This window comes from Leiobunum rupestre, chromosome 2, assembly GCF_980474605.1.
Source record: "Leiobunum rupestre chromosome 2, qqLeiRupe1.1.hap1, whole genome shotgun sequence".
Classification (NCBI taxonomy): Eukaryota; Metazoa; Arthropoda; class Arachnida; order Opiliones; family Sclerosomatidae; genus Leiobunum; species Leiobunum rupestre.
In genome coordinates, this window is record NC_143385.1 from 68,893,476 (window position 1) to 68,910,261 (window position 16,786).

A 16,786-nucleotide genomic window follows, 5' to 3' on the forward strand; every position below is an offset into this window, starting at 1 on the left:
CAGTGGGTGAAAAATTGGTTCGCTATCTGTATAAGACTTAATTTCCTAACGACATACCGTCTTCTTTCCTTAAGCTGCAATGAGTGGGGAGCAAATGATTATATACGAAATTTAAGCCATTACAAGAAAAGAAGGATAAATTTTTGCAATCACTGATTTAAGAACTCATACTGTTATTTCCATTGTAAAATTAAAATATTTAATTTTTATTTCTTTTGACTATTTTAAACCAATTGAATTGAGCCTACTTGCTAAGACCAAAATTGAAAATTAAGTCTTCAATTGTTCACGATGGATGGCGTTTTAGTTTCAATTTGAATATCAAATATTTTTTATTAACTAAATTAGTTTTCGATTTATTTTAAAAATTCAGTTTATTTTAGAAAAACACCCGACAAGCGCGGATGTCGGAATGTCAATGATTAAATCGATGGTTTAGAAAACAGTTTCAATTAATTTTATATTGCCATTGAAAGATCATTATTATTAATAAAAATAACAAGCAGAAGGTTTATTTATCGTTATTTTTAAGCTTTCCTCAGCTTAAAAAAACATTACCTTAAAAAAACGACTCCGGTCAAATACTTATATAAGAAAAAATTTGGATTCTTCGAAAAATAATGAATACATACAATCTAAAAAAACACAATGATTTATTTGTGAAATAATGAAAATCCTTTGATGTTTGTTTCATAAAATGATATTATATAACCTTTGTTTTATTAATTATATGTAAACATTTCGATTTCTCAGCTTTCTGTTGTATGATTGAAGTAAAAACTCGAAAGCAAAGCCAAATAAGGAGCAAGCTATACCGCAAAGCCAGAATTTGATACATGGCATGATAAAGTGTATTGTTATCGATGTTGTCTTGGTTGTTGAGTCGAAAGGTTCCACGAAATTCACCATCGCCCAGTAGCGAAAATACGGTTCGATTTGCATTGTTTCGACAAAGTTATGCATTCTGAAACCAAAGTCCCAAAATAAATAATTTTCTTGTTAATTTGATCTTTCTTATCGCTACAAAAAACAGTTCTCAAAAGAGAACTTGCTAAAAAAGAACAAGGTACTTGTTTATACTGTCAGGAAAACGACTTGAAAGTCCCAAGGGTCTTTAATTTTTTCTCCTGAGAATTTAAGCATCTTTTTTTAAATTGCCGAACGTTCAACGGCTAAGGACAATTCTTATTTTACATTCTTTAATATTTTTCGGTAAATCAAAGAGCTTAGTTAAGCATAGAGCTCAAAGAATGCTTTTTCAGCCGGGCTATCTTTGCTTTAGGAGCTATAATAACTTTTCGTAATTCTCTACGGAATGCAAATGCTAGCTGGTATTCTGATAGATATAAAGATTATCGAAAACCTTTGGTTGGTCACAACTGATGCTTCCAAAATACCCACACCCTTTGCACTTACTAGATAATACTGCGTTGATAAAGAATCAAAGTAAATTGATACACAGCTAAAAAAAACACATATTATTATTAAATTTATCAGTGGCAGATTAAACGTCTTTAACGTGAAGACCCCAAAGGTTCCTTAACAGTGGACCTACAATTGTTTAAATTCGGGACTCTTCCATTTTTTGAAATGCTTCTACATCGAAATATCTTCCTGAGTCTTAGGAATTTAATGGTCAAAGCTCCCCAATAGCAGTGATTCTGTTCTTTTTAAGTCGTCCAATTTAACTGGCACTTTTTTGGACCATTTCCAAAGATTTTATTAGTCCCATTCGGATGGATATTTTAGGTAGTATTTTTTTTTGAAAGCCTGACATACTTACAAATAACGCATTCTTTCCATAATGAAAGTCGGGAGAGCGTGAGACATTTTGAGAAAGTGAAAATCAGGCCAAAATTCGCCTATTCCTTTGTGGATGTTCTTGCAAACAGGAAAAACCTTCAATTTTCGTAATTCATAATTGAAAAATTCAGAGATTATTAGGGCTGCCTTTTTCAACTTCAAACCTGCCAAATCACGATAAAAGGACAACCGTTTCACTTTCTTTAAAATAGTAACGGTTACCGGATTCGTTTCTCGCTGTAACAAAGATTTTTATTTATGTATTAGAAAGAACAGATGGTTTTAGTTTAATTACCGAAACGTTGACTCTAGTACTGTAAAGGTACACATCTAAATCTTTTCGCGGGAGTAAGTCTTCGAAAGTGTCGATATATCGTATTTTAGAAGTTGCAAGCTGTCCTTTTAGATTTCCCAGGTAGCACTTGATGATGATGAGGTCAGCTCCTAGAATCCAACCCGAAAGAAGCAGCCTCCAAGACAGGTGCCTATTCCAATCCTTGAGCGCTGCGTGGAATATAAACTGTAAACATTAGCAGCGAAATAGACGAAACTATAGAGTCGAAGAGGAATGAAAAAAATGGGACTCAAGTGACTAATTGACGGCATTAACTTTTGAAAAGGTCTTTTTAAAAATAGGGTGGTTACATTAGTTTCATCGTGTGCACATTTGTATTTGATGGGGCCAATGCGAAAATGCACGAGCTTCTTTTTGAAGAAGAGTAGCTATCTCACGTAGTTTTTGTTACCCATTTTAACCAAAAGAACTTTGTAGCTTCGCCTTTTATAGATAGGTCATCCGGAAGTAACAGAAATAAATAAAAAAGCCTATCATTCCTTATTGTGTTTAAATATAACATGAAATAGCGGTTTTCATTTCGAACTGCTACGGAATATTGGTATCTACTGCGCATTCTCTTGATTTAGGCAGATAACATAGTGAGAGAAAGGATCAAACATCGCCTTCTTAGGCATTCCATATTTAGTTTAATATTATTTCCTACACTTCCCCATTGATAAGGTGGAATTTACTATTTAAAATAAAATATATTTGGGCATAAGGTAAACAATACATGTTTAGACGATAGTTATCACCAAGTTAATAAAAGTATTGTTAATTTAACTATTTTAATTTTACGAATTATTTTTGGTTTATATTTCCTTAATTGAATGCTACAATAGAGGGCGTTTTCTTCCCTCACTGATACGCTACTAAACCTAGGAATATGAATGATCCGTATCCGGGAATGGAAAACTGTACTCCCCAAATACGTGCTTCCCGTCGCTCCTACGGTAACGTAGCTCGAGATCAGCTGTCTACTCCATAAAACTTTCTTCATAATTTCCATCCTCCTAGACCGAACAGTTCCTCGATTTTGTTGATTAATGCGACTATTGCCCTTTACATGAGACATAAGACGAATGAAATTCATAACCAAAACATTTAATTTTCGTTAAGAAAAAATATAACAACAAAATTCGTAAAAAAACATAATTTAAATTAAACTCTTCAACAAAAACTTAAATGTTATAGAAAATGATCACTGACGATACCGATATCGTTGTTAATCGATAAACTTATGTTTTAAGTAACGGAAGTTTTCTAAGGCTAAGGGGTCACAGTAAATTTCTTACGATTTCTTGGAGAAGCCATAATTTGTTAATTCCGACTATTTATTTGAAGAAAACTCCAGAGATGTAAAAAATATATTAGTTAGAATAAAGTGGGAGTTTAATTTTGTGAAAATGTGTGTAATTTTCTCTTCATTCAGTCTCGCATCGTTGTTTAAGTTCGCCTTCAAGCTCTCCCCCCAAACGATCACATATTAAGAAAATAATTAAATAATTAAATTAACTAGTAGAGGGAACAACCCTTCAATATAAAACAACCACCACTTTAACTACATTTTGGTCAGAACCGAGGGGCGGGTCACTTCCATTTTGGGTGCGTCTTAATAATAGTAAAATGATTAAATCAGGGTAATCGTGATTAGATAATCTAATCACGATTTAAACGAGATTTAATAAATCTAATCATTATATAATCTTCTTAATCAGGATTTAATCAGATTTACTCATTTTAATCAATATAATCGGTACGATTAATTACTAATATTGATGGTTCTATCGCAATTGTGTTTGATTGAAATGGTTGAAAAACTAACTTATCACATTTTATTTAAAACATCAGAAAATATCACAGCGGTGTAACAAGTTATCACAGCTTTGTAACAAGTTATCACAGCTTTGTAATTAAGGTAACATTGTCATATGATCTACTTTTATTAAATAATTCTAATCCGCTCGTTCTAATCACCCACAATTATAATCATTCGAATCACCAATATAATAATTCTGATTCTCGTTCTAATTTCTAATCCCGATTTAATCATACTAATCACGACTTAATCGTTTCAATCAGGATTTAATCATTTTAATCAGATTTCATCATTTGATCATGAATAAATCAGATTTAAACATTCAAATCAGAATAAAACGTGATTTAATCAACATAATCGTGATTAAATTGAATTTAAACAAAATAATCACGATTAAATCGGATTTAATCTTTCGAGGGGCGCGTCGTTAATCAAGGAAGTGACCTGCCCCTCGGTCAGAACAATAGTCCCACTTGGAATATATTTCGGCGGGGTACTTCAAAATTATCAACACACGTGACAAACATGGGACAAAATTAAATGGGCAAAGCTCATATTAAAAAAGTAAAAAGCAAAACCCCATAATACAATTCATGGCGGCTACTCATTGAAATCATCTATTACAAATATACTAAAATGTTACTCAAACCATTTTGAAGAAAATGAGAGATGTAGAAAAAGAAGCTTTCGAGAATCCTTTTTAACAAGTGCAATTCCTTGTTCGTTTCGGACGTCCGTTTAGATGTAACAAGCAAGGCAGAGATGATTGAAATCGCAAAGAAGGTCGCACAAAGTAGCTTCCAAAAGAAAGGACCCAATGCTTCGTTGGGCAGAAGCACTTTCTCCAGTTGTCCTTCCCCGTCTAAACAGCTGTAAATTCGATACTGCTCCAGATAGTTAAACGATGTGATACTCTCTCCTTCCCTGATTGCGGATTCCAGCTCATACGACGTAACTCCCCGATAGACCACGTCCAGCTCATCCTCAATTCCCTTTCAAAACAAAGAAAGCGTGTGAATTAAGACGTCGGTTCGTAGGTAGATAGGTTTACCGTAACCGTTTTCACCCTGAAGCTAACCTACCTTTTTAATTGGAATGGCTATTGTATTACCCTAGAATGCTGAAAACTTGAGTATAGGGTGGAGATAACATCCTTAATCAAAAACTACTCTTAAACTCCAATATATCAAGACCTTAAATTTTTATAGGGGCCTGAAAGTTTGACATTGAAAAATGGCACCGCTTATGTTTTCGCATTTTGTATGTCGTTAAATTAAGGGGATGTTTTGTTTTGTGTATTAATTAGTCAAAATGTCTAAGAACATGGTTCCTTATGTGTTTTATGTCGGAGATATAGGCTTACAAAAAATATTCCAAAGACCAGTACACATACGTTAAACTAGACAACGATATATTTCTTTGAACCCAATTGTTAAATAAAATTGTCAGTTGGCTTTTAGGAGTAAAGCGAAGAAATTTAAAACAAATTACAAAAGTTCTTTAATGAACGTTTAGAAGTAAGAATATAAGCTATTATGAAGAATTGTTAAAATGTTTTTATTTATTATAAATAAACATTCAAAGGTAGTTTTAAGGCTCTGTATTTTTTTTTGGGTTAAATTTAGGAGCCCATATCTTTGAATTGAAACCCTCAAGCATCCATGTTTATTAGAGATATTCAGATAAATAGGACTTAAAGTACAAGCCCCAGAAATTTATTAATAATTAGCGGAAACACCCTGTCTACTAAAGGTGATACAGAGACGAAAAATGAAGAATTCTGGGTTAATTGAACTTCAAAAGTTTTTTAAGTTGAATTAGTAATGGATACAGTGTTAACAACTGCTTTTTCAATATAAGGTCAGTGACATTAAAAAAATTAAGAAAAATAGTCTTGATAATTTCATTCATACCACTGTTTACATTCGTCATAGAAAAAAGTCTCTTCAAATTGATATTTATAAAAAATCAGTTACCTAATAAAGTTCCATAACTCGGTCAGCTAGCGCTATATCTTACTTTTTATAGTGTATTATAGTATTGCCAGTGGAGATAATAGTCTTATAATTTAGTAGTCTGAAAATTGGTTTATTGAATTTTGAGGAATATGTTTTTGGAAGAGTTAGGTTATTAATAAAGATTCGGAAACCTTAAAAATGCCTTAGGAATAGTCAGGGATATCTTTGCTTTAATTTTTCATGAGTTTATGTTGAGTAGTGGTATTAGGCGTATGTTTCCCACGACCTCTTGAACCTACTACAACACCTACCTATGATTTATTTGAAAAAAAAAAAGGTAGATTTATACCATTCCTTGGGCCGTCTTCTAATTAAAGAAGGTTGAAACCGTTTCATAAGCAGATTAATTAAATGAATTGCAATTATTACTTTCTTCTGCAGCAGCTTTTTGATCCGGCCTTAACCTTTACTTTTTATACGTGATATCTGAATTATCTCAGGCTCCTCCCATGACACACAGTGCCACAGTGGAAACATTTATTCCCCTTATATTCCGTTACTTACTTCCAAACGGCAACTGTTAAAACTTGCCGAAGATTTTAATCTGAAAATAAAAGGTTTTGTAAATTGGTCCTTAATATTATAGTTTCTAGTATTTGGACCTCAATATAAAAAATAAAGGTCCGATACTATTCGCATAATTCAAATGAAAACCCTTTAATCGTCTGCTTGATCTTTTACTTATATCTGGTTTTCTGCATTTAGAATTCGGCGTATGAATTTCAGCTACATCAATTTAATTATGTTTTAAATTTTGAATAAAAAATTGGAATTTGAAATTTGCGGTGTATAATGTATGAATTAAGATGGGGAAGCTTTAAATCCTTAATGTTAAAAAGGAACATATTTCATGGTTTTGGGAAAGTAATTTTTTGACCGGTAGGTGACGGAAGAAATGTCAACGAGAAAGTTCTAGAGCATACTTGAAAACGTACAAACAAAACATGAATAATAAACAACTTCGTTGTAGGAGGCAACAGGAGCTTGAAAGGTTTTTGGAAACCAACGCATTCCAATATATGACATCTTAAATTTGTTTATTCAATTAGTGAGATAAAGTTAAGCTGCTCTAACTTCGTCCTACTAGATTAACAAAACATGTTACTTACAGCGTTAGATAAATTTCTACGAAGGATGATTTTCGACTTAAACCACTAAATCTAATTTAAAATTAGAGGTAAGGTTGGATTATACTTCCGTTTGCTGCGATATCTGTTTCGGCAGGAGGTACCATAACTCGAAATAATCGATGGATCATATCGAGAGTTATTAAATTAAAAGCATAAACAAAACGTTAACGAAAATCTCCCAAGCCTGTAACAAGAAACGCATACACATGAGCTTTGATGAAACCCCACAGAAAAAAGTTAATCGGTTTGAGGTCTGGGGACCTTTGAGGCGAATTACCTGTAACCTTTCTTGTGTTCCAACTATGTTAGAACTCAGCATTTAGATGCTCTTAAATAGCTCGTGTTTGATATCGGGCACACTTTCATGGTAGAACCAAAGACGTTTCAAGATGGCAAATGGAATGTCTTTGAAAGGGTCCGCAACTTCTTTTTGCTTAGTAGTTCTGCCCATTTAGACGATTTGGCAGAAAAAACAGGCCAATGACTCGATCCCTGAGCACTTGGTTGTGGTGAGATAATCTCCACCGAGGATTCACATGACTCAACATGTGCATGTTATAGTTGTTTTATAGGTCCATCCCTTGAAAACGAACAAACCTAGGTCTGAGCTTGCACTTCAAATCCTTGTTTGAGGATATGAAGCGAAGAATATTTACGACATCGTCTTCTTTATGTTTAAGCGAACAGCTCCTCCGACAAAAAATAAATTGACCTGGTTCGGGAAATCTTGAACAGCTACAAGAACGGTTTTATGAGTAAGATTTGTGTTAGGGGAGCGTATCCTTAATGACCGGCATACATTTATTGCCTTTTGCCAAAAATAACTACACCATTAAAGCGCGCTGCTCAAGGGAATAACTTGCGAAAGTGATTTGTAATTTGAAAAACGTTGAATTAAATACTAGATCAAAAATTAACATTTGATCAAATTAAAGGAAATAAACATGTTTTGAAAACTAACGGTAGGTCGAAGATAGACCAGCTTACTTTATCTCACTTATTAGTATTCAAAAACAATTTTCACTCTTGTAAAACCCAGTTTCCTCCTGCGACGAACTTCTTTGTTGTTCAACTAAGTGATAAATTAGTCTATTTCGGTAAAACAAACTTTTTTGGACGTTTTCAAGTTTGTTCTACAATTTTCTCCTTGACATTTTTCTTCCATCCCCTACCGGGCAAAAATTGAATTCTTGAAAACCATTCAATGCTTTCACTTTTTTTCTGAAAGTAAGATTTTCCAACTTTCCCGACTAAATAAATATACTCTGCAAAGTTCCAAACTCTATCTGAAATGGTTTTTGAGAAAAACGCCTGGTCAGAGACACCCAGCAATTATTGAGCGGGGGTACACTAGGGGGCTTAAGGAAATTTTTATAGGCAAGTCCTTTAGTAAATTTTCAAAGTACGATGATTATGGAACCAATCAAAAGCTCTTTAATTATGTATTCATATTGAACATCGTTAACACAGGAGGAAAGATAAGGTTTGAACGCATTTGATGTTAAAAGATGGGTCAAAAATGGGAAAGGTAGCAATTTCTTTCATGCAATAATGTTTTTTTTCTTATCTCGCCTGCACTGAATGTAGCTCTCCCAGAAAAGACGTCCATTTAATTATCGGATAAACTAATACGCAGCTAACGTGGGTTTCACAACCATGGCGCCAATCCCCCAGTCTAGAATTTTGTTAATTTGTTTTAAACATTATTTTTTCAAAGTAGTAGAGAAAATGTTATGTTTACAACACAACAAATAAATATGAGTCCTTTCTTCTGTACGTCAATGAAATAATAAAGCTAAGCGACGATTTCTTATATTTTAAACTATACGACAAAATAATTGAACTGTTATTTATCTCAACATAATAAAGATAAATTAGTGCCTGTTGTAGAGAGCTGGGTTCAAAACCTAAAGTAACCTTACAAGCGTTAGATATTCAAAAGGAAGCAAGACTAGAAAAAATTTATTTAATAACATTTTTAATCAAACATCAATTTGTAAACTTAAGCAGTAAAATTTTAATAATGTGGGATTCTGAAAACGTTTTTCGCCGTATTCATACTGGTCAAGAAAAAGTAGAACTCAATTTTAAACCATTAATATTGTTTAACATTTGGATTCCCGTTTTTCTTATAAATATGTTGTTTGACTTACGTTATGTTCTGAATGTTCCTAAGAACGTAACGTATAACAAATTCATTTAGCCATTTTGGCATGCACGGTAAATGATCGCTTGTCACATAATCTACAATTTCATTTTTTCCAAACTGAAAGAAATTTAACAAAATTTACTCAAATGCGTGAACGAAAAATTAAAAAAAGCCCGAAGATGTCAGAGAGCACATGACTGAGGCAAGCTGGGGGAAGAGCGTGGCATATTTGGGTAAAAAACGATATTAAATAGAATGAGTTTCAAAATATTTAATATTTACTAGTCCTAAGTATTTATAGACGCATTTTTCCGATGTGCTTAGAAATAAAGTTTCGTACCTAAGAATATCTTGAAACATACGCTTTGTCAGTATCTGAAAATTTCCGAGTCGATAGATGAATGAATGTTATAGCCTAAATTTTATTAGCATCTTCGCGATATTTGACGTTACTGGTTCTCGATATAAGAACTGAGTGTTCAATGCGTCAGTTCAAATCCATGGTTGATAATTTAAGAAGCTCTGAGAAGCGGCTTTTAACACACGTTAAACTTATTTGTGTGGACCTTTCGGTTTTATTTAAAACCCGGCATTTACAGATTTGGAGTTGTACATCGAATGATTATTAAAAACAAATTGGTTAACAAGTGAATAAAATGTAAAAAAATAATTTAATTACATTGTGTCAGTATTTGATAAACTGGTACTCCTGGGATATCAATCGTCCTATACCATTGGTAGTCTCATTATAATTGCCCGTGCATGCTCTCACAGCCAGAATGGGTGACAGAACAGTTATGGGCAGTAACAGAACTATACGACCGAGAGTCGCATCACTTACGCCAGCTATCCAACCCTCGAATGGCGGTGCAATGGGACTACCACTCTCCACTTCACGCACCGAAAAGGGAAACAGGATGGATGCAGTGGACCATCAAGAGACACCCAGCCCACAACATGACGACGCGCCGGTCAGCACCCACAAGAGAACTAACCAAAACGTAGGACAGCGGGCACACAGCGTCAGAGGGTCCCCCATTCACAGCTAGCACAGGATTACCCAGTGGGAACCCAAAAGGAGGAAAAGGAAGTGCCACAGAGGCTCTGGAAATAAAATCCGGCAAAGCGCCAGCGATTCCTTTACCCCCTTCCGTTAGCCTGATTTGCAACCGAGTCTCCGGTTCCTACCTTACCGAGGTCGGAGGTGGAGGTAATGCGTTACAAGTAGCTAGTTATTGCGCCCCCTTGGACCGTAGATTATACTCTTAGAAAAAATATGAAGTAAACTACACTGAGAGAAAAAATCCCTGTTCAAATTACATGAAAGTGTTGGAAGCAGGGGATGCCAAGACGTTTCTGTAAATATAACAGCTTATTCCGTATTATAATATTACAAGTATTTTTATGTTAATTTAAAATGATGAAATAGCTGTAAATAACACAGTAATAAAGTGTGTCAAATCAACTGGAGTACGTGAACCTTACACGTAATTTTATTGGCATATTAAAGTTGGTTTTACACATCCGTCGGTAGAAAATACTTTTTACATCTCAGTAAATTCGATAAGTAGCAAATAATTAATTCAACAAACAATATTGTAGAAAATACACTAACACGTTTAGTCAAATTTACGAATATGAAACTGAATTTTTGACGTGGTAGCTAGGGAAAAAACAGCTAATGTGCGGGGCCGATTTCGCATTTTTCAATGAAATATAATTAAAAGGTTATTCAAACAAACAATTCGGTAAAATCCGGGGCTAAACGGGTAAAATTCCTCAGAGAGACCCGATAATGAACAATTAGTTCTTGGGGTTTTAAGAATTAGGCTATGTTTAGTCCGTTAAGGTAAGTAGTTTTTAAAGTTTCACGCGTAAGGTTGATTCCTAGTACATAGCTAAGGTAGCCTACGTAAAGAGACTATATTCCAAAATATAGCACGTTCATAAATTACATGTTTACGAAATTACTGATACACAGCTATTTCACTAGTAAAAATGATTTTGTTTACAAAATAACAATAAAATCAGAAGATTTTTGAACAAAAGTTTACATGTTTTAAGAGGCAACTGGGTTTTCAGGTTTGCCAGATAGATACAAATCTAATTGTGAGCCTCTCTGGTTCCAGAGAAATCGGGCCAAGCCTTTTGCCTCTCTATAATCCAAAGTGAATAATCGCGTAAGTAGTATTTTACCGAATTGTTTATTGCTGTAAATCAATTCGACAAACGACTAAATATTAAAACGCTCGCTATTTTCTGAAAGAAACACTCGCTTAAGTTGTATAAAATATCTCACGGTTTTTATATTTATTCATTTTTCTTATTGATTTCGTAAAATTTGTATAACGTTTTAATTAATATTTAATTAAAACCATTTGAGGCCGATATTGGATGGCTATAACCACAAAACATATCATGACTCTATCATCAATAGATTTCAAAATAGAGCTATATATAAAGTCAAGATTTAGTTAATCCCTGCCTTGAGCAGTGCACCCAAAAATATAATTTTTGACAATGTCGGAATAGAAAACCTTTCCATATCACTTCTTGGTCTGTATGGCAGCACCGTAACCAGGATTTCATTTCGGGGGGGGGGGGGGGGGGGGGCACACAATGGAAACAAATAAAAAAAAATAAAAAAATGAACATACAACCATACGTTTCAGGGAGGGGGGGACGGCCGAACGTTCCCCTCCCTGGTTACGGCCCTGCTGTAGGGTGAAGGATTATCAAAGAAATTACCATGCATTATGCATAATTAAATTTACGGGGTTCAGATGCTATTAACTAAGTAGATTAAGGGTGGTCATACGGGGGTGCCCCCAAAGCAATGAAACATTTGTGTGCTGAAATAACCAGTTTTTCAAAAAAAATATTGGCTCTCCGATGAATTATACGTTTGTAAATTGGAATTAATGGATTCCAGTATATCTACAGTGTCAGATATGCTAAATGTTTTTAAAGAACTTCAATGTTAATCTTACTGAGGCTAGCCGTTTAAGTACATATATGTTATTCAAGTAAACTTTACATAATGAACAGTTAATTTTACACTATCGATGTGTGTAATAAATACAGCTGCAAATATGCCTGAACATTTTTACAATGTTCTTCTGTACATTTTATAAGACCAACCCATTTTTATAGAATACAGGCCATTTATGTACTTATGTTCCTGTATAAAATAAAGGATACGTGTAATTTGTACAGGATCATTCTGTAGAAGTTGTACACACACGTTTTATGTAAATATCTTCTGTTAAATTAAAGGATAACAGTAATTATCACAGGATTATTCTGTGCAAGTCATATACAGACGGTTCCTGTAAAATTATCCTGTTAAAACTAGGGTTTTTTCTTTCAGTGTACCTTGGTGCTATCTTGGGAAATCGAAGCTGTGAAATAGTCGTTGTAATTTAAGAAGTAATTAAGCTTTTAATATGAGGTTTTGAAATGGGAATGATTATTTTTACTATTAATGAAAGGGAAGAATGGCTAAAGACATGCCCATTCGCGCACTTCGACCAGTGGTCCATTGCGCAACCCCAAACCTTATGACTTAAAAAGCCCAATAACACAAACCGGAGAATCCGCTTGGCCGGCATATTATGGAAATTAGAGGTTTAAAGCTCATGCATACCAAAATGCTGGAATCCTTGAGCTGCGTAATAATTGCCCCTACAAAGTATACGAGAGGCGGTTTCCTCCTCAACCTGACTGCCCTAAAGATTGGATCATCAATGATTCCAAACAAGTAAAGATGTCTGTTAAGAAGGCAGTGACCTGTTAGTAAACCAACAACCAACCTAATGATAGATTTGGAGAGCGAGAGCAATTCCTTAGATCTCTGCCTAGAGGGGCCCGAGATAAACTCTTTAGCCTGCCTTTGACCATTCATCTATAGCCAAAGCTTGAGTTGACGGTCAGTCATAGAATTAGAGGTGAGGCCACGCACTATGCTAGAGGGGATAGGAACGGCAGGTTCAGGACCATAGAACCCAGCCTCTGCTCCCTTCTTGGCTAAGACATCGGCCTTCTCATTACCATAGAACCCCCGATGGCCAGGAACCCAATAGAGCTGAACTTCATTGTTGGTGCCTAGCTCCGAGAGGAGATTCAAACAGCTATAAACCAGTTTTGAAGAACCCTGAAACTGGTTGAGAGCCTTGAGGGCTGCCTGACTATCCGAATAAATTTGGATAACCTTGCCCTGAAGCTTCTTTTTCAGACAAAAGTCAACACACAAGTAGATAGCGGCAATTTCCGCCTAAAAACACTAGCATCAACGCCAAGGCTTTTAAAGAAGCCGAGATTGCTAGAAAGACAATACATTCCCGAACCTGAGCCAGAGTGGGTCTTAGACCCATCGGTAAACCAGACGATTTATCATCTGGCCCCGAGGGTTTTGTTATTAGACAACTCCGTACGGCTTGGAAAAAACGTAATGCAAGGCTTACTAAAATGTTATTTCGTAGCCATAATATCAGAACCAATTAGGAAGACATGTAACTGACTGGAAATTTCCCGGTAGATCTTGGTATTGATATTATCCCACATATTTGCCTTCCTTCAACCATTCTGGTTGAGCATATAGGCTCCCATAGCAGCAGCTTCCTCTATGAAGAGATGAAAAGGAAGAATGTTCAGGATAATTTCTAGAGAAGATCTAGCCTCGAGATAGTTAGATTTCCCTGGCTTCAAAATAAAGCTCACCCTAGAAAGTTTCCAGGTACTTTGAAAATATCCAAGGGCAATACAAGTCCTATAGATTCTACTTAGCATTGGACAGATAATATCAATGCCCTCCTGCAAAAGAATGGGAATTATCCCATTTGGCCCTGGAGACTTATAGGGCTTAAAAGATGTTATTGCCAAATAAGTCTGGAGTGACTATTCTATTCACCACAGCGCAATCTTCCCTTTTGGTACGTGTAATCCTAATGGGAAAGGGATCAGAATCAGTGCTATTCGTAATTCTGGAGTCAGGAAAGGGCACATCTTACATATGAGTTAGTCTCCTTACCCTATGAAGAATGACTGCCTTCTTTCAACTTAATATCGTCAAAATGTTAAGTGTTAACCTTTTTCCATAATTTTCATTAACTTGGCCGTACTGGGAATATCAGAGATATTCTTTCAGAAATTCCTCCCTCTTTGCCTCGCGGATGATCTTATAGTAGGCAGTGAGGGTGTGCTTATAAGCAACCCAGTCACCCGACCTTTTAGCTTTGTTAAAAAGCCTCCCAGTTTCTTTGCGAAGTCTTCCAATCTCATGATTCCACCAAGGAACTAACCTAGGCTGGTTGGTAGACTTCACCAGAAAGTTGTGGTGGTAGGAGTTGATATTGGGATGTTGCATGCGATCAGCAGCCAAATCGAAATCCAGCACCGATGACAGCCTAGGCTTATCATCCTTCAGGTGAAAATTTAAATCATCTCAATACCCAGGCCAATTGGTTCTCCTGGGATTGCAAAGTTCGTTATAAACCTGAACCACTTTCATCCTGACTTCATAGAAAATGTGTCTTTTATCCGACAATGATGGTTCACTAGACACATGCTAGTCATAAATTAGAGCTGCGACATTTTCTTACATAGGGTGAGATAAATGACTTCACTACTGTTACGAGTAACAAAAGTTGGTTCATTGTTCTTTTTGAGAGTATGAAGTTAAGTACTAACCACGTATTCCATTAGTTTATCACCACGATCATTGCAGTCACTGCTAACCCAAATAACATGATGAGCATTCGCATCACATCCTATCATGAGTTTCTTTCCACCAGTCTCCCCCACTCTTGCTCCACCTGGCTGAGCCACTATGCCTTGGACCTCTTAACCGTCCAATACATAGAGGTCTCTGATGTCCTCTGTTAGTGTGTCCTATTCCGAGTAGTCGCTTAACAGAGGCTCTTAGTCCTCTTGTCTTGAAATAGCCGAGTTGTTAGACTCGGATTCATTAGCAGGTGTAGGATTAAACAACACTTACGGCTGGAGTTTGATTTGGGTTACTAAGTATCTTAAAGATACCCCTATCCAAACTTGTCTCTGCAACAAATCTAGCCACTTTGATGGCGTTGACCGACTCACCATCCATTAGAAAAATCCAACGGATAGCAGTCGGTTCCTCGGACTTGCCAAGCACCTTCCAACAATTGGTGTTCAAGTAACCGTTGAAGGTTTGTATATGCCTGAGAAGGACTATAGGGTCCTTCGTCCAGACGTCCCTTTTTCGGAGAGCGACCTAAAAAAGTTTCGGCAGGTCACTGGCTTTTGTTACCAAAAGCCTCGTTCCCCGAAGAGCCTGTTCGTTGAGGTCGAACTCCTTACTTAACCAGTTACCTGTGAAGTAATCTTTGCACAGGTAAACCAGGGCACCCTCACTCAGCTGAAATTGCCAGAATCGAGGAAGAGGGTTTCCCGAGGGTATCCCATGTATCCTCTCCAGAACTGAACACTGAATGGTTTCCATTTCTTCTTGGGTTAAGCATTTCGAGGGAAAGCCATCTTTTAGGTTGCAGTTTATGGAAGGGAATGGGAATGATAGGAAGCTAAACCTTTGAATTCATACCATAAAATGTTTTATGTATCTTCGTTTAATGAAATGTTTATGTATCTTCGTTTAATGAAATGTTTATGTAAACGACAATCTTCTTTAAGTATATAACAACTGATTACTATTTTAACTCTCCTAATGCTCATTGGAAATTTCCAATTATCTCAACGGGTTATTAAAAGTTATGTAATCTGCGATAACTAAAATGTCGATTTCATGTTTTTTTCAATTATTATTATATATAAGCTATTACTTTTATCAGGAGACATGTCTCCTGCTATTATAATAAACAAATTAATATGATATAAATGTTCTTAAGATTAAGATTTAAGGTTGGATTTCGTCCAACTATAGCGTAGAGAAAGAGCTCTGAACTACCAAGCGAACCGACCCTGGATCGAACCCCAGAAGAAAAATCAGTTAAAAAAATATTTCTGAAGATGGTATATGAACAAAGTACCTTAATCATAATTTATTTGAAAGATAATCAACAGTGTTGGATTATAAATAAAGATAAAATAGTCATTTAATAAAAAATACTTACGGTTTCTGGATGACAAAGATTCTTTTCCCAATCTCCGCAGTACTTTAATTCAAACATTTAGTTCATTCCTTTTCAATTACACGGCTCAGCGCTGATTCTTTAATAAAATATAAATATCATTACCTCTTTTTTTACTCTTTACGTTGGCCAAGTTAACTATAAACCACTTTTCAGGAGAAGGTATAAATACTAGCACTGATAGTATGCGAGCTATTATACCTCAATGATTTCCGTAAATGTCGCCCTTTGGCTCGAAGCGACTATAACCAGATCATTTTTATTTAATGAGAAAACGAAGTGCTAAAAGAAATATCACAAATTTTAATATAAATACGGTGGGGAACTTATAAAGAATTAAGCGTCAGCTCTTTTTATGGACAAACTTTCATTCTTAATTAGGCGATACACGGCCAGTAAACAACGG

The 16,786-nt window shown here is 35.4% G+C and overlaps 1 protein-coding gene and 1 long non-coding RNA gene across 2 annotated transcripts; both read right to left on the reverse strand.

Moving 5' to 3' along the window:
- Nucleotides 1–644: 644 nt before the first annotated feature.
- On the reverse strand, nucleotides 645–7,426 carry LOC149958878 (uncharacterized). The gene is made up of 5 exons (XM_090167266.1): nucleotides 7,385–7,426; nucleotides 4,609–4,951; nucleotides 2,099–2,307; nucleotides 1,784–2,040; nucleotides 645–964 (listed from the first exon to the last, which is right to left on the reverse strand). Exons 1-5 carry the CDS (start codon nucleotides 7,424–7,426, stop codon nucleotides 727–729), a joined length of 1,089 nt encoding a protein of 362 aa, XP_090023392.1. The 3' UTR covers nucleotides 645–726.
- Nucleotides 7,427–9,095: 1,669 nt separating this feature from the next.
- On the reverse strand, nucleotides 9,096–16,466 carry LOC149958879 (uncharacterized). Its single transcript, XR_016478402.1, has 3 exons — nucleotides 16,363–16,466; nucleotides 9,261–9,373; nucleotides 9,096–9,187 (listed from the first exon to the last, which is right to left on the reverse strand). It is a non-coding gene; the product is annotated as an uncharacterized LOC149958879 (long non-coding RNA).
- Nucleotides 16,467–16,786: the final 320 nt, after the last annotated feature.